Here is a 21,952-nt window from a genome sequence, read left to right as displayed (position 1 = left end):
TCATAAATCGTCGAAATAAAGCAAGGCAGTATCAAGATATTGATGCAGTTGGGTCATTCGTGGCGAAAAAATATTTCACACACATGGAAATGGTAGATACGGAATGATATACGAAGGCCGGTTACCGGACAAATTTGAACCTTCAGCTCGACATTGCCTTGCGCAGTGAAGTGGATTATAGGGACGGGAACAAAATGGCGGCGAAGATGTCGTTCAACTACTACAAGCACGGAAATTACGGCACCTTGCCCCAAAATGGGCAGACAAATATGGAAGTTACACCAGATCTCCATCTCAAGATGTCAAAGAAGATCGCCCAACTCACAAAGGTAAAGCTCGACCCAAACGGGTGCTTTTTGTCATATTTCCCCGCTACTGTACTGTACTTTCCGTACGGTACAGTAGACTGCACGGATAGACTATCAACATCATGTACGATGAGAACACATACGTGTTTACGTTCGTGTCGTTACAGGTAACATGAATGTGCAAAGCTGAGTTATGTTTAGGCCTACATATCTTTGTTATGGTTGCTGTCTGTTGATTTTCATTACCCTGTTTTCGCTGTGTAACACTTGCAATGCACGCAGACAACACTCAACAGAAGGACTGTGGCTAAATCGATTGTCAGTAAGTTTAAACGTCTTGCGAGTACACTGCGGGTAGAGTTGTTAGTTAAATCGACTGACACCTTCTCGGAGACTGTTTAAATCACTCAACTAAACCGTTAATCCCAGCTTCGTCATACTTTCACTGAAATCGCTCACATTTGCCTCACCAACACTCTGAAAGATGTGCATTTTGATGTCTTGTACCACCATGTCCCCTGCAGTTAATCAGGTTGCCAGCAGATTTTTCATACACTTCCAGTGCCTAAGGGTACGGTATATCCCGTGGTTATTGACGCTGCATACTTTCAAAGAGCGTAATTGATAGCACACATTACGAGTAGTTGAAAGGGACGTTTAAATTTGGTTTTACAGTCAGATAGACTGGTTTTACCAACTGACCAGATCGAACGATTTGCATGCATTATAATGTAGCTAAACAAACAGTTGACATTTTGATTAAAGAAGTTGACCTTGAAGAAAAGTTTGATCAGATATAGACTGCAACTTCATTTCTTGGATTACATATGCTGTTGCATTCATTTGCACGCAAAAAATCAATCAAAACTTAAAAATTAAAATATTTTCTCAATATTTATGAGACTGCAATCAAACACTGTCTATTTATATAAGAATTTTATATTCATAACCCTATCTGATATATTAATGATATTGGAATGCGTAGAGGTGAAATTAATTCAAGATAAATCACATCCCACTGGATATGATTGATGATGCAGGCATATGCCAACGACCTAGAATCTAGACTTTCAGTATTGTGTCACATGAGTTTGCAGAGCTTCAAAATGACTGGCTATATTCTGGATAGACAACGGGTAGAAATGATTGAGTAGGGCTGTGCATGCATGGGTTTGGTATGAACATCAACATAAGTGACATTGCAAAGCCTAGCCTCTTTTACATAACATTTCATTCTGATATGAGCAGATGATATTCTATTCATTGTTGCTGTATGTGAATCAAACACTGATATGACATATCAAGGTTTGCAGTTAACTTTTCGTTGGTCTTTAGTCATATTTTGACTAAGGAAGTGAAAGTTGAAATTTATTTACCATGGGAATGGTTTGTTCTAATAAATTCAACACTTTCCCTGAACTCAGAGCCGCACTGATAATGTCTGAGTAGCCTGGCAAAAACCACATTTTACCCACTGGCAAAAAAGGAATTGTGTTTAGTGTTGTAGCAGTTGTCAACTTGGTATTTGATTATTGATGTAAACGCCAATGTCATTACGTTCTGACAGCACCGTCAATTTCTTCATATTTGAATTAAAAGTAAACCTGATGTTGTTGATGATGCTGTAAAGTTCATTAACTTGAAAATTATCTTTTCCTGCCTGCCTCCAGTTATCAGTTGAAGAACCATTAATTCATAAAGATGTTTGCAAACACAAAATCTATTCAATATTTATTCCCTTTGTAAGAAATGATTGTAATCGTAAAATTGCATTGAAAAGTCAGGAAAGAAACTTAACATGTGTCACCATTTACTGTTTCCAAACTGGAAAGTTCTATTAAGTGACTATTTTGATGAACAATGAAGGTTTACTCTTATCAAAGTGACCAAGAATTATATTTCAATCCTACCAGGTTTCACTTCCTGAAAGTATCTAGTTAAGTTTTCTATGTTTTCAACTTTATTTTTATATGTAGATATGAATATCTGTATTCACACTATGAGATTATGAAGGAAACTATACCCTTCCAGTGCAGTTTTCAGTTACCCTCATTGTATTAGTTTGAAAAGTAAAACCTGACAAATGTAAAGGAGGAAACAGTGATTGAATGCTAGCAGAGGTCTGTCTTGTGTTGACTATATGAAATGTAATGTTATCCCCTGTGTCTAATGGATGTAAAGCCTTGTCCTAGTTTACTAATGGGGTCATTGCTTATACCAAATCGTTCATGTTGAGTGTCCCTGGACACCACAGCAGAGAAACTGGACTTCATGCAGAGATCATTGCAAGAAATTACCAAAGGTTACATGAGTGAGTTGTATACTTTGTATGAGTCTGTGTGTGGTTATCATTCTGATGCATCATGGGTAAAAAAATATTCTCACTGGAATGTGCATATCAGAGATATCCATGCTTGAGTTGGATTTTGATTCAAAGCCATGAAATGGAGGTTGTTTGAGCTGGGGCTTTGTATAAAAGATTCCAGAGGATGCATGATTGAGTTTTACAATAACATGTGGAATTCATGTTTGAATTAGAGTTAGTAATTATCTTTGAGTAATTAATGCAACATGACTGATATACTGTAGCAAGGCATGCATGATTGAAAATTTGGAATCCAAAACTGGAACATCTGGGATTGTTCTAAGAAAGATATGGACAGTGGAGATATACAGATACATGTTTTATGCTTTGCTGTGTCACACCCAAAGCCCTTGTTTGTTCCGTCATGGCACAGAACAGCCAGATTCATGACTACAGGAAATGAGAGCACAACCATCTTCAAATATATCTTTATCAATTGCATTCATGATCAGAGTTTAATGAAACTAAGTGATACATGTTATTTTGGAAAATTATCCACCTGTCAAATGATATACCGGTACAGGTCCAATCATTGTTTGAAATAATTGTACCATTTGCAGTAGTGTAATGGTCAGATGAAAAGCAGTAACAATATGAGTTTTCACTGTAGAAAATATTAAACTTTAACCCCATGAATCTCCCATCTTTACAAAAGTTCAGGAGAAATTGTACAGACCTGTAATAGTAGCTCCAAGAAGTTACAGTCAGTTGAGTTGCAAAGCATTGTGGGAAGGTACTGCTTCAACATTTTCCAGGGTACTGATTTTTCTGCTTTTTAAAATATATATTATTTAACAACAGTCTAGGTGTACATACATGAAATATTATTATTTCCTGTAAATTTATCAATGATACTAGAAATCAAATGTAGCTTTAATGTTTGCACAATAGGACAGTAACCGTAAAAGTAAACTGTGATAAAAGTTTGAGTGTTAAAATGTATTGATCAGACACTGCTTCGGCCAGCTATCAAAATGAAAGATTTGCATATAACTTTATGAGACTGAAAAAAGATAAAAACATTATGAGACTGGAAGTAAAATAACTGTTAAATGTTAATGACCTGCGGAAACTTTAGACCCTCGTTTGCATATTTTGTAGGTATGCCGGAAAGTACCGATAATTACAGTCAGAATTTTCTAGTTTGTTGAACTTTTGAAAGAAAGACTTAGAGCAATTGAAAAGTTCTAGATCTACCGTGCAGAAAAATGGTAGAATGACTGAAAGTGAGAACACACATGTGTTAGATCCTCCTTGCTTTTAAAGTTTCAGTGTTATAAATAATAAACAGAGGAATTAGGTCAGAGGAAAGACCATTTATTTTATCTTTGCATTCTTTTATGGTGGGTTGTCAGCCACTTTGTACAGAGAAGCTGGCATGTAACTATCTCTCTAATCTACAGTCCTCCTTGGGGTCTGTGACCTTCAGAGAAACCAATTAGAAACAGAAATTTGGGTTTATCTCCCAGAGTGGCAAGAATTCCTGACAGATAGCAGCTGGATGGCTGATATTCAGATATTTAGGTGACTTAGTAATGTTAAACAAGAGTGGGATAAGAAGTCCTGGAGCAGCTGTTGTTTAGCTACAACTGAAAACTCTCAAATGACAACAGAATGATGTCATGATATTACTCTCTGCTGTTTGGAGTCATAACAATAAAGTTTTTCTGAGCTGCACCATTCATTTTTTCTGATTGGTCATTAAATGAATTGTATTACATGCAGTATTTCTTCATCTTTGTGAAGATAAGCATTTCAGTTTGTGTATATTTTGCAAAGCAAAAAAATGTTACTAATTGTAAGACTCTTAGTTTATTTGCCAAATCTGGAGAAAATTTTATGTTTTGAAAGAAGTTTCATCTTGTTTTTTAGCTGAGAAAGTACAAAGATAAACTACATTGCTGTGTTACAAGGGCACTGTACTCAAAGACCCAATACCATACTGCATATTTATTTCAAGGGTTTTGATTTGTTAATTATGCGTGTATTTTTAGGAGTCACATGACATGATCAATAAAACAATAGAATGTAAATAGTGATTATCAATATAAGATAAGAAGAGAAGCCAGGATTACTTTGATATTTAAATATTGATAGAGCATTAAAGCAGATTGTTTTCACAGGGAATCTGTAAAGGGTTTGAAATCCGTGGTGTCTGTCTGTAGGATTGCAAGGGATTGAGCTATGATGTATGACAGCTGGGTAACACTGGTAACTTTCACTGGCTCTTTTAATAATATTTTGCCCCTGACAGAAAATTTAAGTGTGCCAAGTATGAACCTCGCTGTTATCCCTTGATCATGTAGCAAAATGGAATTGGCTTTACATTACAGGGTAGAATGCACCCCGGGGATAAATAATTCACTCTCAAACATTTAAACCACGTTTTGGTCCACCAGTCGTGGGATTTCATTTTGAAGCTTTAATAGGTAACGTTTGCACAGGCTCATTTCTGTGGAAATTGAAAATTGAATTTTTCACTGCAAGTAAACACAGGGATATTGGCCAATTTGATTTCAAGTGTCATGAAATATTGTGTAATTTGTTTCTCCATGACCAAATTTTGCACGATGACCACTGATTTTTTTTCTTTATTTTTAAAGGGAATAGTTTAAAGTTTCCTATGGAAAGTTTTATAGAAAGGAAGTCTTTCAATTTTGAGGTGCATACTATGGTACCTTAAAGACTGATGCCAGTACAACTATGAAACACAGATCTCCATCTTTGAAAACTGAAGTTTTCTTTGTACAAATAATTAGCACCAGGTTACTCAAGGCTTGGGCAGGGATACAATAGATTACAAATTTGTTTCACATCAGGATGACATCAGCTTACATAATCCTATTCTCACAAACTCTAGCTCCCATGAATTACACTGTAGTACACTGGAATCAGTGTTTTACCATTGTAATCTGATCATTGCAATTTTTGTCAGCAGGTTTAGGGGCAAATGTAAATCGTGATGAGGTTCTTGCAGATAGTTTCATCAAAGACTGTTCATTGTAGATTACCAGCAATTTTGTCGATGCCATTTTTTGCCGTGGGAGATTACCAGAGTTACAGATCAAATGGAAACCTAGACTAGTTGTGTGTTCCAAGTTCTGCAAGACAAAAACTTGGATACACATGGCTCAGAACATGAAAGGCACAGCTTGACACATTTCTTGACCAGGATTGTGATATAATTTCATACTGAATAAACAAATGACCAAAGAAGACTTAAACAAGTGCATGTGTTAAAAAATTAGTTATAAGAAAGTAAAATAATTAAAACTGTTTGCAACTGTTCCATCAATCAGACTGGAACCCTTGGTTCATTCCAACATCATTAGAATGGCCAGAAAACTTAGCTGTGTTTCTCATTTCAGGGTTTTTTTTGCAAAAATGGTTTAATAATGACCGACATGAAAAAAAAAATTGGGAACGTTTACATGCAGCTGTAATACTTACACATAGCAAGATGATATTAATAAGTTCACTATTCAAAACTTTACAGTGTTTATAATAAATGATATTCAGATATTCCCATTTTCTCTATTATATTATGAGTATACTATTTCTCTATTGAATCCTTTTCAAGCAAACTGAGAGGAAAAAAGGCTGCTGTGGCCGATTTATAGTGTTATAAAGTATGAGCAAGAAAAGCCTTTGGAAAGTGCTAGTCTAATCCACAGTTGTACATGAGTTGTATCTTTAGCTGATAGGCAAAAGATACACAGTTTCACTGATGTTATAAATGCAGCTGCAAACTGAACTAACATCAATGCAGCTGATGTTTATAGTCTTCCATGGTGTGGAACAGATCTGGAGTTTTATTGAAGTGCTTCTAGGCAGCAAGCTGTAGCTGGTTGATATATATGCTAAAGCTTGTCTGTAAAATGAAAAACAGCTGCCCTTTGACAGCATGTGTGTGCACACACTTTAATAAAAGACTGAAGGAATTGTCAGCTGTCATGAGATGTAATTGGGATGAGTGTTGTACAAAAATCTGCAGACTGATGTGCACAAATCGTATGCAACATCAAATACAACCTGAAGTACACCCTCTTTTTCAAATGAAATGCCCTTGCCTTCTGTTGTCACTCTATCCAGGAATGTCAAGATTCAGACATCCTGGCAAGTAAGCCTTGACAAGACTTGCTAACTTGTCTGTTGAAACACAGATGCTCTGTGCACGTGTTCCGATGCAGGATGTAATTACACTATATCAACCTTTCTCCTAGAGGAATACCATAACTCTAGGTGATTGTTTCAGTGTTGGTAAATAGTTGTGGACCTCAGGGTACCAGTAAGAAATACATAAACCATCTGTGCTTGAATTAAGTCACACTGCTGGTTCACTGCTGTAAAAGAGAACAAGTTTAGAAGCAGTTGTTAAAGACTTTATCTCTTGTCCACATTTAAGATCCACAATTATAATAGTGGTCAATTTTATGAGCTTTTGAATCATGGAAAACTTCAATGAAACTCTGTTTAAAGTCTTTTTTATTTTAAAACTGCATGTTGACTTCAACATCAGTGAATTTACTTGGCGTACTTTCCAAAATTCCTAAAATACCAATCAAAAGTTTTATAGTGTACAGGAAAATCATACAAGTAAAAAACATGCAATGTCACATATACTGAAAAAATGAAACTCGATGAACAATAGAAAATTCATTAAAAATGATATCTATATAGTAACCTTCTAGAATCCTTTCACTAGAAGGTTGATTTATATGACACATACTAGAATCTATCAACTGATGTAGAGTTTGTGCATGCTAGGGTTTTGTGTATTTCTAAGCCACCTTGCCATTGGCAGTCTGCATGTCTTCTTTCATAGTTGATAGCTTCTAAACCCTGGAAGGTAAATAAATGTTCTCTGGACCTGTAATTACTACATTGTTTATTGCGCAGTCCATGCTCATGAATACTGTCGCTCTGATGTAAATTGCTTAAATCAATACATTTGTGACTATCTACATCTATAGTGAAGGCCCAGAAGCTATAATGGTTGTTTCACTTTTTTGTTCTGTGTGTCAATTGCAAGTTCTTGTCCTACTCCCCAAAGCATGTTGAAACATCTACAACACAGCATCTATATGGCATTGCCTAATCTGCACTGTTATTGTTGACATTTTAATTCTAGTTCTGATCAGGATTCAAGTGTCAACAATAACAATGTAGTCTACACATGTACAGGCTCAGTTGGCCAGCTGAATACTGTGTGTGTATCTTGACATGTTTTAGAGAGTAGAACAAGAAATTTTAGTTGACATTGAAAACAAAAATATTGAAAAAAGGAATGAAATGTAACAACTACTATCGCTTTGATTCATCACTGAAATAATTTTTATCTGTTGTTCAGTCATTTTGATAGACATCAAACATTGTGAAAGTAAACATGCTTATAATAATGTTGAACTAAATGTTGAATTTCTTTTTTTTTACAGGTGATCTATGCCCTCAACACGAAAAATGATGAACATGACCAAATTGTACAGAGTCTCAAAGATGTGCATGAGGAAGAAATGCAACAGCTTATGGCTGAAACTAAGGAAAAACTGTCCCTTTACAAAAGTAAGATCAACAGTGACACCGATCAGAGACGTAGAATTGAGACGCTGGAAATGAGCATTGCTGAACATGAACGGCAAAGAAGGGACATGGCCACCGAGTTTGCCAATCACAAAAGGAAAGCCGAGGAAAGAGAAATGCAACTTACTGTTGAACACTCACAGAAAATTTTAAACTTATCAAAAGAACTTCTCCAAGTTAAAAAAGACTTCGAAGCCAAGCTGAAGCATTTTGAGGATATGCAAACGAGGTATGATAAGGACAAGCAGGCGGTGATTGAGGATATGCGAAAAGCCCATGCTAAGGAAATTGATGAATTGCTCAGGGCGCAGCACATGCAACACTCGGATCTCTCTGGCGAGAAGGCAAAACTTGAACAACGTTATCGAGATGAAATCACCCAGTTGCAAGGCAAGTATGAGCAACTGATGACAGACAAGAACCAACTTTGTGAAGACTATGAAGCAAAACTGAGCAAAGCGCAGGCCTTCTATGAGAAAGAACTGGCTGTTCTGAGAGAGAATGAACTGAAAAACAAGACACAGGAATGGCAGGAGAGAGAAAATGCCCTCAAGAGACAGTTTGCTGAAAAGGAACAAATTTACACAGGAAAGTTGAAGAACTCACAAATCAGTTAGAACTAAGTGAAGAGGACTTAGCTGCCCTCAAGCAGAGACTAGACCTTGCTGAAAGTAGTCTTGAATCAAGAGAATCTGATTCACTTGATCTAAATAAACAGGTAATAAATTAACTCACAATTCTCTTCCAAGGTCACAGATTGATGGTGACCCGGTTACTGGAGTACCTCTTCAGTTCAAACATTGAATCACATATGTGGTCATTTTACGACCTTTGCACACACAACACACACACACACAAACAAAAGTCTCATTTTCTTGGATTTTATCAAGGCCTTTATCACATCATAAAAAATATACATGTATTGCACACAATAGTTTTGCCCTCAACAAGATTAAATGCAAAGTCAAAACTTTTGAAATGAGCTTACCTAACCACACTTCAATGTATGTATGTATGTATGTGTACAATCATACAAGAAATCTAAATGCTATGATAAATGCTATGTTTGGGGGAAACACAAAAATTCAAAACAAAACAAGCATCACTTATAAAATAAAAGGGGCCTCAAAGTTCTCTGTAAAATCTCAGAATGATCGTTTTCTTTTACTTCAAACTTAAATTTTGAACATAAGTAGCTCTGTTTAACAGAGGTAAAGTTACTCTGTGAAATGCTACCTGCAGTTGAATCAGAATTTGTCAGTGAAAAGAGTAAAAACTACCAATTTATTTTGATTTCTGTACACAGTAGTCTACTGGTATACACTGTAATTGAGTATTTCACAACAAAATATTGTACACGAAAAGTGCATTTATGTGCTTCATAATCATTGACAACATTTACCTATAAGCAACATACTAGGTTGATGGAACATTTGAATCACTCACTCATATGTAGTCTTAAAGATTGTCAGTATTCAACTTTCATATCGCAAAGAAAATTCTGAGATCTCATAATGATGATTGCCATCTCACAAGAAAATTTTTTATTCGATAGAAAGCAGATTATATCAAAAGCACGTGGAAAACAATCCAGACACACCTGTACCTGATCCTTGCATGGATTATGTCAACTCTGAGATGAAGAATTCGAAAACATTCTTCGATATAGTTTTGAAAATCTTTGCAAAGTGGAATCAGCCTTTGATTTCTTGGTAATATTTCTATTTTGCAGTTGGCATATGCAAAACAAGAAGCGTCAGTAGCAATGACCAGACTGAAACAAGTTGAAGGAGAATTGATTGCGTCTAAGGAAAGAGGATCACAACAAGCAGCGGAATTACTGAAAAAATCAAGTAAGTTGAATTTGACGTTTTCATTCAAAAAATATGTCATTTGGAATATGAATGTCATACTCCAAAGAAAACAACTAATGACTGATTGTTCTAGTCATCTGAAAAGTTTACACAATGTTCACAGTGTTTATTTTCTGCCCATATTTCATATTGTTCTGTAGTGGTAGCAAGTACATTCTGCTCTTATAGCTGTGGATTTTCTATCATGTCAATTTTCTTCCACTCAAGCAGATGGATTAAACTTTCTGAACATAACAAATTCATATGAAATGAGATACTGCTCAAAGAATTACAACAGAATAAAAGTTATCAAAACACTGCAAATAGGAATAAAAGGTCCGATTTTGGAAGTTTTCCTTGTAGTATTAAATTTATGTTTTGATGGTTTCCTCAAAGCCTGACATTCTCCTCTGAGCTCCGCTATGTCAGTGTCACATGCAAATCTTACCATCTCTCTATTCAGGTTTGCTTGGTACATTAGAAGCCACACGGATGAGCAATGAAGCAACCATTAAAGATTTACAAAGTGAACTATCAAAGGTCAGAGATAGGTTATCATGGTTAGAAAATGAACGAAAGAGTTTACAAGACAAAAGCCAGTCTCTTGCCCAACAAAAGGGAGATCAACTCAAAGCCCTAGAACAGGTAATGTTACTCTATAGTCAATGTCCTTTATTCTATTTTGAGATCATATTTTGGAATGTTTATGTTATGTGCAGCACATAGCATAGTGGAGTTACTTCAGGATTAAAACAATGTGCCACTTTTACAATGATGAGCCATTCTGTGGATTTCAAAAGCAGCAATTTCATCGGTTCATTCATGTTTTTCTGAAATCATGATACTGCTTTCTCTCATTGTTGCTTGTTCTTTTACAAATGATGTTACATCATATGACACAGCATTATCTGAGCACACTTTATAAATGGGATTTAAAATAGAAAAATCTAAATTTAACTGATTGATACGGAAGCCATTGAAAGAAAAATTTGATCCCTGTCTTGTTTAGACACAACAGATCCTTTTAGTGCAAGCACTAATCTGATAAGACATAAACAAAATATGACAAAAATGTGGATCGTTTACTTGGGTTGAAAAAAATAATTGTCTGTTTTCATTGAAATTGTCTTCCATACACAGTATTTCAGTGGAGTTCAACTTACTACAGTATCATAAATCTTAAATACCAGATGAAGTGTGTTTATCATCACATGACAAGTTCAATGTAGAATCTGCACAATACACTGAAGTGATAAAGGCATAATTTATTGCCGTAAAGTTTTGATTAATCGTAGTGTCCACAATTACATGCCACAATATCCAGTCATGTACATCAGCTGTAGCCAGGATTTAACAAGTGTGTAAAGTTCAGGAGACATATGTGTGGAATTTGAATTTATCACGAGCAGATTATAACTGGTCAATTGTTATCAAAATTATGATTTAGATATCTAACATGTTTACATGATTTTACACAAACACTTGGATCTGTTAATGCCATTTCATACACATAATTCTAGAAATTTTTAGAATCAGACATCAGACGCAGTCAGTGTATCAAAAGTTTGGCATTCCTGCAATGCATTTCAAAGTGACTACGGCATATGAGGATAAAAGCCCCTTTGTCTTGCTTAGTGAAAGCAACTCTCTTGTTTTAGTGGTCTTTTTGTCAAGGGCTATACAGGTTTACAAAGCATTTGGGTCGTAGAAAGGTCAAAGTTGAAGTGGTTAGAATAAGTCCAATTTGACCATTTAAATTGCAGTGATTATTATATGTTGTTCTGTACTAGTCTATCATCTAAACAATCAGTGACATCTTACTCTCAGACCCCCCAGAATTCCTTCACAATAATTGTCACTGTCAGTGGTCCTTCTGGCAAGTAATCAGTCGTATTGACATTCTGATATTGCATCGCATTTGACACGCCCCTAACAAACTATTTGTTTCTCATGCTTCCAGAAAACTGTGTTACCATTATTGATACAGACTTTACACACACAACTTAATTTTCCAGAAATCCTAGATAGATTTGCAGATTTCAAAACCCTTGCTTGTCCTGTCATTGCAATGTGATGGAATTCACATTTAGTAAACACAATGCTGAAGAGTATTACAGCATCCGATCTGTGAATAATAAAAATAGTCTTCCATAAAATTTGAATACTATCTAAATTAGCCAAGGGCGTTCAAACTTTAGGTTCAAAGAATTTTCTAACTATAGCATGTATTTCTATCATTTTATCCACTGCTGATGAACTCGCGATAAAATACATTGCTATTGTTTTAATTCAGCGGAACTTTTATTTTGCAACTTCGTGAGTAGTGTTAAAGATTCTTCCAGAAACTGCCTCACAGTTGTAGTTTCACAGATAGTTTATATTTCTTAAAAAAGAATATTTCAAATTAAGATTAAGTTTTCAGCTGAGTGTGATGTCTTTCACAACAACTTTTTGTGTATGAGAAATCTAGATGTATTCTCAGGTTTGTATGTTAATACTGTTTATCTTCCACATTCCTCCAGGCTCTAGAAGATTTGTCTGCAGAGAAGGAAGCCTTGAGGGAGAGATATGAACAACAACTTGACACGGCTAAAGAGATGGCCAAAGATGACAGGGCTAGACTACTCAAGGAACATGAAATAAACATCACAGATCTGATTAAGAGACATAAAGGAGAACTTGAAAATGCCAAGAAATCTGGCAAAGAACAGTTAGACTTGATCAAACAGGTAACTCATTCACTTCTCATCACTTCATATTTTTTGTGTGCGCAACCTTTTCACTGTATTATCTATTCAAGATTTTCAAGGTATGATTTCAAATAATGTTCTATCTCTCTTAAGGCAGTAGTTAAAATATGGAATAACTCTGTGGCATGTACATGTTATCATTTTCAGAATTCGCAGTCCCTCTGCTACAAATTGAAAAAAAATGAGAGATCCTTATGCATTGCAAAACATTGATCAATCATCAAAAAAATACAAATATTTATACTGGAACATCATGTGATGTGTGTGTTGTACAAACAAGCAGGAAATATTTGGAACAAACCAATTTGGGTACAGGATAGGTTGAGAAGGACCCTTTGCTGCTAGTGAGATACTGATATATATATATATATATATATATATATATATATATATATATATGTATATGTATATATATATATATATATATATATATATATATATATATATATATATATATATATATATATATATATATATATATATATATTAGTATATGAAAGTATCATCGTTGAAAGTATTATGAAAGCTGGGTCTTAACTTACAAACTTCATGAATATTTTGTTTTCCCCATATCTACAGGAATTGCAAAAGAAACTGAATGAAGAAAGGGATAAACTGCTGAGAGAAAATGAAAAAGTTCACACAGAATTTGACAAAATGAAGTCAGAATTGTCAGTGAAACTTGAAACGGCAGAAAAGGAGATTGCAAGGTTGGGAAAACTGGTATCAGAAAGTGAACAGGGTCTGGGATCTGCTAGCTCACATATAGACAGTCTTAAAGATTTGAACAGTAAATTGCAATCTGAACTGGACACCACAAAATCAAAACTTAGAAGTTCTGAAAGTGATGCCAACTCACTCAAGGTAAGTCAACCGAGTGAATAATTTTACTGGTTATGTAATCACTAAGGTTCCTGCATCAAATAAAATTTACATGGGACAAGCAAACACACAATATAATTTAACATCGTTAAAAACCGTTGTATGACATCTTGATTCTTGTTTTAATGAAAGATAACAGTATCAATATTGACAAGGTAGATTTTCATTTTAAAAAACCTCTCTTAGAGAAGGATCTCAAAAGACACTTTCATGCCATACATTATTTTAAGGAAATTGCTGTTTTTCTGACAACACAAGTTATCTTCAACCAAATTAATTCATCTGCACCATCATTTATACTATAGCGGCATCACTGATGTGATATATCATCTGAACCAATCTCACACAACATGACACTTTGAAAAGACACTACTACATCATTTTCAAATTGCAATGAATAGAAAATAACAACCGTTTTTCACTCTAGTGAAAGTGTCATTGCAACCAATACCCTATGTAAGCTGAAAGAAACACACAATGCTGTATTTGTCTGTTGTCATCAAGTTAACCTGTACGTCTTGGAATAATACTTTTATGCATCTCTCTCAAACAGACTGATGTGGAGAGATTGAAACGAGAAAGAGATAATCAAATGGAGGTATATCGGAATGAAATGAAGATGAAATTAGATCAACTGTCCAGAGATCTAGATAACAAGTGGGCTGACACTCTTAGGTAGGTGAATTTTCAAATGTGATCATAAATCTCTGATTTCTCCTAACGTGTCATACATTTTCAGGATATGTAGGTACTTCAAACAGAGAGCAGTACAGTCCATCACTCTAGTAGTATAATATACCAAGGTATCACATTCAAAAAGAATACTTCTGTACATAAAGTACTGTAATACTGTGTGGTTTGGTAGGATTTCTTCAAGTCTCTATGAGAGTATGAGTATTTCAGATCCAGTTTGATCAGATTCTATCAAGTTAAACATATTGCAAATTTTTGTCTTTTGTCCACAACTAATCATGTTTGTTTCATCAAGAAATCACTTTTATCAGAGTTCAAAAAATTCATCAATAAATCCTGCAAATATCAGTACTTGAGTTGCATATTAGTAGCTGTAGAAGTTGATATACATGTTTATATGATAAAGGGCACTGTGATTTTCACTTGAATTATACGCAAATATAACCCTCTTCTGTGATTTTATTTTCTCTCGAAAGACAAGAATGCCACAAACTTCGCATGGAATTAACAGACCAGCATTCAGAGGACAAGAAAGCAGCTCTACAACAGTTGAAACATTTGAAAGACCAGGAGATGGATGCTGCAAGGCAAGGATGGCAGGTCAAAGTTGAAGAACTACTCCAACAGGTATGAAAGTCTGTTAATTAATGACTAAGCAGACATGAATTGGTACAAATGAATACATAATGCAGCAAAAAATACACAAATAGCTATGCATAAGTAATAAATATTACCAATAATATGTATACTTGCTGAAATGTTAAATCTTTCGCTCGTCATCGGAGCCATTTGAGTCAAATTCTAATTGTTGTTGGATGATCTGAGATCTGTACATGCTTCTCAGTGACTCTAGTTCTGAAGACAAACAACAAACTAAGGCAGATATGAAAACATAGAGAATGCTGGTTCAGTGGTTAGTAGTAGCATATTATTATAGGTCTACCTACCATAGGTGTATCTCAAAACTAACAATGGATTGACGACTTTGAATATAACTGGCGAGAATGATAGCGAATAGTATACTGAGATGGGATTAGATAAAACATAAAACAATTGGAAGATATAGGGATACAATGTTGGATGCTGTGTTTGTTTACCTCATTTCCAGGATTTGACTGATCAGATATGTATCATTGTACTATTTTGTCAAACCCCTCTCTTCACTTGTTTATCCTGATTGTGTCTCATTTCCCATACAACTCCTTCAACAGATTTCCACCCTGAAAAAGAACCTATCCAACAAGATTCAAGAGACGTCTGAAGAGGCAGTGCGTCTGAAGGAAGCCATGGAGATGGAGATTGCAAGACTCAAACAAGAAATGAATGATGCTGCAGAGGAGTATGGCAAAAAAGTGGCTGCCATTGAAGCCTCTCACATCGAAGAGAAAAAGAGTCTGGACATGGAGAGGAGGAAAGATCTTCAGGTAAAGATGTTTGTTTGAAATAATATTGTTTACATCATCAGTTAGAATGCCTCTGTGTATGCATGCAAAGCTTAAAAAATATTTTGTCTCAGAGTCATTCTATAGGTAACATACACACTTGATTTCGTGATAGAATCAGAACATTTGACCATGATAATGAATTTTCATGATGTCACATTTTCAGAGTCTTGAAGCTAGAATGGAAGAAACACACCAAGAAGAGCTGAATGCTCACAATCTAGCTAATAAGATTGCTGTGGAAACTGCCAGGGATGAAGCAGAGAAGAGACGTGTAGCTGACATCGATGACCTTAAAGCTCAACATCAGCAACAAAGCGGTGAGTTTTGTAAAAGGGCATTCATAATTATTCAAAACAATATTTCTCTTTTTACATTTCCCACCTGTGTTGGCAACATATTTCATGTGTTAGAATGTCCGTCATTGATTTCACTTGTACCATATTGTCTGTCTTCTGTTTACTGTCAGTGCTCACAACAAACATTCATTGTTCTTTCTGAATTATTTTCAAACTTCTCAAGTTAGTGTGTTAAATAGTGAAAATCTACCAATACGATGAAACTTTCTGAACTACTGCACATTGCCAGTTTTGTATTGGTGCATAGATATGCATGTCACATTGTCAGTGTTGAAATGTTTATTTCAGAGTGCATGTGGTATCCAATGGCATGGCAAAAAACAAAACAAAACAACAAAAACAACCCAAATAACATTGCCTTCATTTATATCAAGAAGGTGCTTTTCACCTATTATTGAACTAAATATCTCAACACTTCATGTGTTTTAGAAAAATTGAAGGCCGAGCAAAACAAGAGACACATGTCTGAGATGGATCAGTTAACCAGAGCTCACAAGACACAGATGGCAGCAGTTAAAATGGAATTGGAAAGAGCCATTGAACTGAAAAGCAGACAGGTCAGTGGTAATATCTTAGACTGTCACAATGTCCAGCTGTTACAATGATGAAATATGGTGGCATTTGTAGACATTTTATGTGAATATACGAACAATTGCAAAGTGGTCACTTAGACTAGTGTTTAGTGGTGAGAAGAGCATTCTTATCTGAAAGATATTTAATTTGTATGCATTTTTGAAACATATCACTCAAAAATGTCGCAAAGTAGCATACCTGGAATAATTTTGTTAGAAATTCAATCTGTATCTGAGTAAATGCAATTTATTTTTAATATAGACATTTTTTAACACTTTTCCATGAAAGACAAATGATTTCTAGATCATGTTACTCTACTTGTAGACAGTTTTAATGAGGGCTTTCCCCTGTTTCGTTTTGAACACTAAATGTGTTTTATGTCTTCCATGACAGGAAAAGGAACATCGAGACAAAGTGGCTGATCTTCAAGATGACCTCCGACACAGAGAACGCCATATTGACAATGTTGAAGCAGATATCAAAGAACTGAAGGAGAACATTGATAAACTCAATAAAGAACTAGAGTTCAAAGGTCAAGAAATTCTTCGGATCCAAAGTGAGACGAATGCAAAACTGAGGTATTATTTATGGCCATTTCTACAGACTATAACAGATTACATTTTCTCAACACTTTTCCATTAAAGATGTATTACATTTTCATTCAAGATGTATTACATCAGGCAGTGGTTCTCTACAACCATAATATCTTTTCTACCACTGATTTCAAATTTTCCCGCCTGATTTTAGTCAACATGAATTCATCTTATCCGGCAAGTTTCAAGTAACTTCTTCTGACCTTATTTATTCTATGCCATGGTGGCATATTATAAGGCCAAAAAACAGAGACAAATCATATTTTGTCATTGGAAATGTGTAGTGTAACATATTGCGTTGATTTTCAACAGGAAACAAGAAGCTGAATTGGGAAAGAAAAAACAGAAAGAAATGGACAAGCTGGCAGCGGAACATTTGAGAGAAACACAAAACATGTTGGGTGAATTCAACAGAGCTCAAGACTTGCTGAAGGACAAAATATCAGCACTTCAAATTATGTAAGTGAAAATATCATTGTTTAAATATGATTGTTTGTTGACTTTTAGAGAAGAGGAAAGAAGCAACATACACACACAAGGTCAAGCTCAAGTTGAGTCAGAAGATAATATCATACTTTTGCTGGCCAGACAACTGACCTGGTTTTGACCACTTCAATCTTATTTCCTCGGTACATTGATCAAACCAGTTCCTATTGAAAACAGTGGTCTCTTCAGACACAAGTAGGGGAAAGGCTTCAAAACTACGAAACTGCAACCATTGTTATGTGAAGTGTCATTATTTTCTTTGAATACAACAGAAAGGTATTAAGATTATTTAAATTTTGGTGAAAACTTTGCATTGTTTACTTGTTGAACATCCACTAGAGTATTTATCTTGTACATTGATTGGCTACATCTAATAATGGTTGTTTTGAACACCATCTAGGTTGGAGGAAGCTGAAGACAGGTATGCCAGGAGAGAGTCCAGACCTGAAGATCTTCAAACTATTGAACAGCTTAGAGAAGCAATGGCTGAGAGAGAGGCACTCATGAAACAGCTTGTGGTGAGACACTACTCATGATATTCTGTAAAGTTTACCTGTATTATTGGAATCCAATGCCAATTGAAATGCTGATCTCAAATGCTGATTTTAATATTGTAAAACAATTACAAGATAATGTAATTGTGAATATTCATATTGTCATACACCTGTCAATGTAGGTTGAAATATGAATGGTCAAAATATAAATGAAGCATAGTTAAGAGGTGTTGGTGTTTTGATTCGTTTGATCCAATCACTTTGTAAAGAGTTTTCATATCCATGGAAAAAGTATCAGCTTTCCTCTTACTTTGTCTGAGTATGTATTTCTCTTATACCTTTATCATCAAATATTGTAAATGAGGATGTGCTCCCCTCACAGAGCAGTTTTGTTCTTGGAATAACCATTTTGATTTTTAATATCACTTACAGGATGAGAAACGCTACTACCAGATGGAGCTTGTAAATCGGGAAACTAATTTCAATAAAGTCTTCAATGCCAATCCTAATGTTGGAGTCTTAAATCCATTAGCTTTTGGCAAGGTTAGTTTTCCACAAGTTGACAAATTTTTCTTCTTTGTTACAAGTTGTGGTTTCTTTTAATCTACCCAGATGAGCATTATATGTATATTCCTTGTATTTTTGGCCGTCAGTAATGTAGTTTTCGATTCACATATTATCAAGGTCAAAGTTTGTCTATGCCACTCATTTTAGATACAGCCCGCTGAAAACAAAAAGTAGTTATTGTCCAATAATTTTTGAATTGATGATCGAAAGGATTATGACTATTTACAGTGCAGCATATTTTCTTTTCCACAAGTTGAACACTCACTAGGAGACTGTATGTCATGTCATCTAGGTGATGAAATTTCATGGATGCGCATGTTTCAATAATTAGAGAAAGTCACCAGTACACGTAGTTCAATATTTCCTGATAAAAAATGTTTCCTCTGTTGGGTTTGTTCTTTCATTATGTGCAAGGGTCTCTATTCAGGGATGTTGGTGGAAAAAGTTCAGATGATAGCAATCAACAGAATTTATTTCTACCACAGCATAGGTTACATGTGTCATGTGTTAATACTAAAAAGTATCTCACTGTATTATTTCACAGAAGAAGAAAACAAGTGCAGGCAGCATGGGTAGCAGTGGTAGCAGTGGACATCTTGGTGAGAAGATGGCTCAGAGATACGTCAGTGCTCCCAGTCTGAACACACTGAATGCTTCCAAACTAGAACCTCTTAGAGACTCACCAATACATGATAGACAACTGAATCCAAACAGGCCATTACATGATCCACACATGATCAATCCAAGACCTCCGCCCAAAAAATTCCTCCAATAATGTCTTCTGCTGGTTGATTGCTATAATTGTTCCAGAAAGACTGTGCTATTTCTTCCATAGACTATGAGATCAAAAGTTTCTGTATATGAGAATATTTTTCTTTCAATATTTTATTTGACATTTACTGAAAAATGATCACAAGAAGTCAAAGAGAGTTTGAATACTTTTGTACTAAAATATTGCTGTCTTATGAAACATGGTGTGCTTTTCAATCCTGGCAAATACAGGATTAGGCAGATACACACAACCTCAGTGAAACCCACACAGGGCATTGCACAGGTTGACAACTCATACTTGAGTTACTGAAGCTTAATATGTAATGCTGTAAAGAAAAATGGCATGCATGACGACAATTTTGAAAACGCTAGATCAGTTTATGATGAGTAACTGAATTCAAATGTTTTTTTTTTGTTATCATGGACATCAGACAACAGGTATGAAAATACATATTTTTGGTGAATACTGATGCATCTTTTTTCAGTTTTCTGAATTTATTTATATGTTATCGTTTTCCCCGGTTGCATTGAAAAAGAAAACAGATTGGTGCCATGATTTTGTATTTTTGTGTCAAATATAATGATTGTGAACTCATTGTTTATTTTGAACACACTGTTCCACTTTCAAAGTGCCTTTTTGCCAAACATGTACTAAATTACCATGAAGCCCTTTGGATATCCAACATTTTACTTCTTTCATTGAATATACCTGTACTGGCGAATGAATTGGCCATGGTGTTTACCTATGAACATGGTATCTTCAGTGTCCTTCTACACAAAATGGATATATTTCTGTGTGTAGTGTGCTAAGAAATAATTCTGTGACAGGTCTAGTGAGGTTTGAAAATTGAATGTCAGCTGTTTCCCACTCCTGCTATCCTCAATTTGCATACTAGGAGTGACATTATGCCTTCCAATAAGGCACATTATATTTTGTAAGAAGATTGTGAATTATAGATTGTACAGTTATGTATATAATTTTGCTTTGGAATGTTGCTTTGTAAATAGCACCCTAATAGTCGCATATTGACCTTCTGATTTTACACAATGAGGGGAATTCACTCCACTGTTTTAGGTTTCCATTGAAATTATGTTATCTGCACCTGTGTGGCATATGTATAGCAGCTGAAATGGTCGCCAAAATTTTGTGTGCCAAACATTTCTACTGATAACATCTAAAAAATTCTTTCACTTGAATGAACAGAACTACAAGCCCTCCGAGCATCAGTGTATGCGTTGCACATAAAAGATATTTGAAACAAATAAAGCTTGTTTTTCATATTACAAAATGGAAATTATCACAGCTTTCAAAATTCTATGAAAACAAATTATCACAGAATGTATTATGTTATGCATGTTCCCGCTGATTTCTGGCCAGTTGTCACTGTGACCATGTGTGGAGCCAGTGGTCCTGTATGTAATGCACACTGACAGATTTTGAATGGTGTAAATAGAAGGAATGAGCTACTGGTACAACACACTTCAAAGCATATACAGTAGACATCACACCCAAATTACTATGATCACTATTTTTAGTTGTAAATTATGTATAAAAAGTAAGAGTTTATTGACATGTCCTTACAAGCGCACATACTGGACCTAAACCATACCGTACTTTATAGAGCCAACTTTTGCTGTCAGACTTTGAGTTGCAGTATTTAACAAATTGTATTTTGTGTTTCACAGTTTGGTGTACAAATCAATTATCACAATTTGAAGGGTTCTTTCTTGTGAGCTGTATAATAAACATTGTAAATCAGAACAAGTTGAACAATACAAAATGATTATAGCATTTGCAGTCGCTTGCTGTTTGTATGAACAGTGTACATAGCAAGGACATAACACTAATGTACAGAGAACTATTGGCTACCAAATGACATGTATAACCATAGAGAGCATGGGAACCAATCTGTGTTACATTATGTTCTTGTCACTGCTACTTGTAACAAGATTTTAATAAACATTACTATGACAAGATGAGATGCTGTTGTCATTGGTTGTGGCAATGAGAGTGAAAACAAACACAAACATGCTCATAATAATTGGTTTTTTGTTTGCTGCCTTGGATATATCAGTCCCATGTGTATGCAAATATGGCAGTGTAGATGTGTGCATGATAGGTGTTTTTTAACAGTTACAATAACAACTGTGAAAAACAGCAAAGAAATCTGCTGGCCTTCCCTTGTATAAAAGTACTATTTGCAATCAAGTATTGTAAAATCGATTTCCTATGTTT

At 35.1% G+C, this 21,952-nt stretch overlaps 1 protein-coding gene across 1 annotated transcript; it reads left to right on the top strand.

Annotated features, from left to right (window-relative positions):
- On the top strand, window positions 1-21,222 carry LOC139120641 (protein FAM184A-like). The gene is given in 17 exon segments (XM_070685159.1): window positions 1-329; window positions 8,109-8,867; window positions 8,870-8,971; window positions 9,986-10,106; window positions 10,570-10,751; window positions 12,629-12,835; window positions 13,436-13,720; window positions 14,292-14,413; window positions 14,908-15,058; window positions 15,643-15,855; window positions 16,040-16,193; window positions 16,662-16,789; window positions 17,199-17,383; window positions 17,711-17,857; window positions 18,285-18,402; window positions 18,811-18,921; window positions 19,490-21,222. Coding segments are annotated over 17 exon segments (3,351 nt in total). The 5' UTR covers window positions 1-194; the 3' UTR covers window positions 19,721-21,222.
- Window positions 21,223-21,952: the final 730 nt, after the last annotated feature.

Source organism: Ptychodera flava, chromosome 20, assembly GCF_041260155.1.
Source record: "Ptychodera flava strain L36383 chromosome 20, AS_Pfla_20210202, whole genome shotgun sequence".
NCBI lineage: Eukaryota > Metazoa > Hemichordata > Enteropneusta > Ptychoderidae > Ptychodera > Ptychodera flava.
This window is presented reverse-complemented; position numbering and strand designations above follow the sequence as displayed.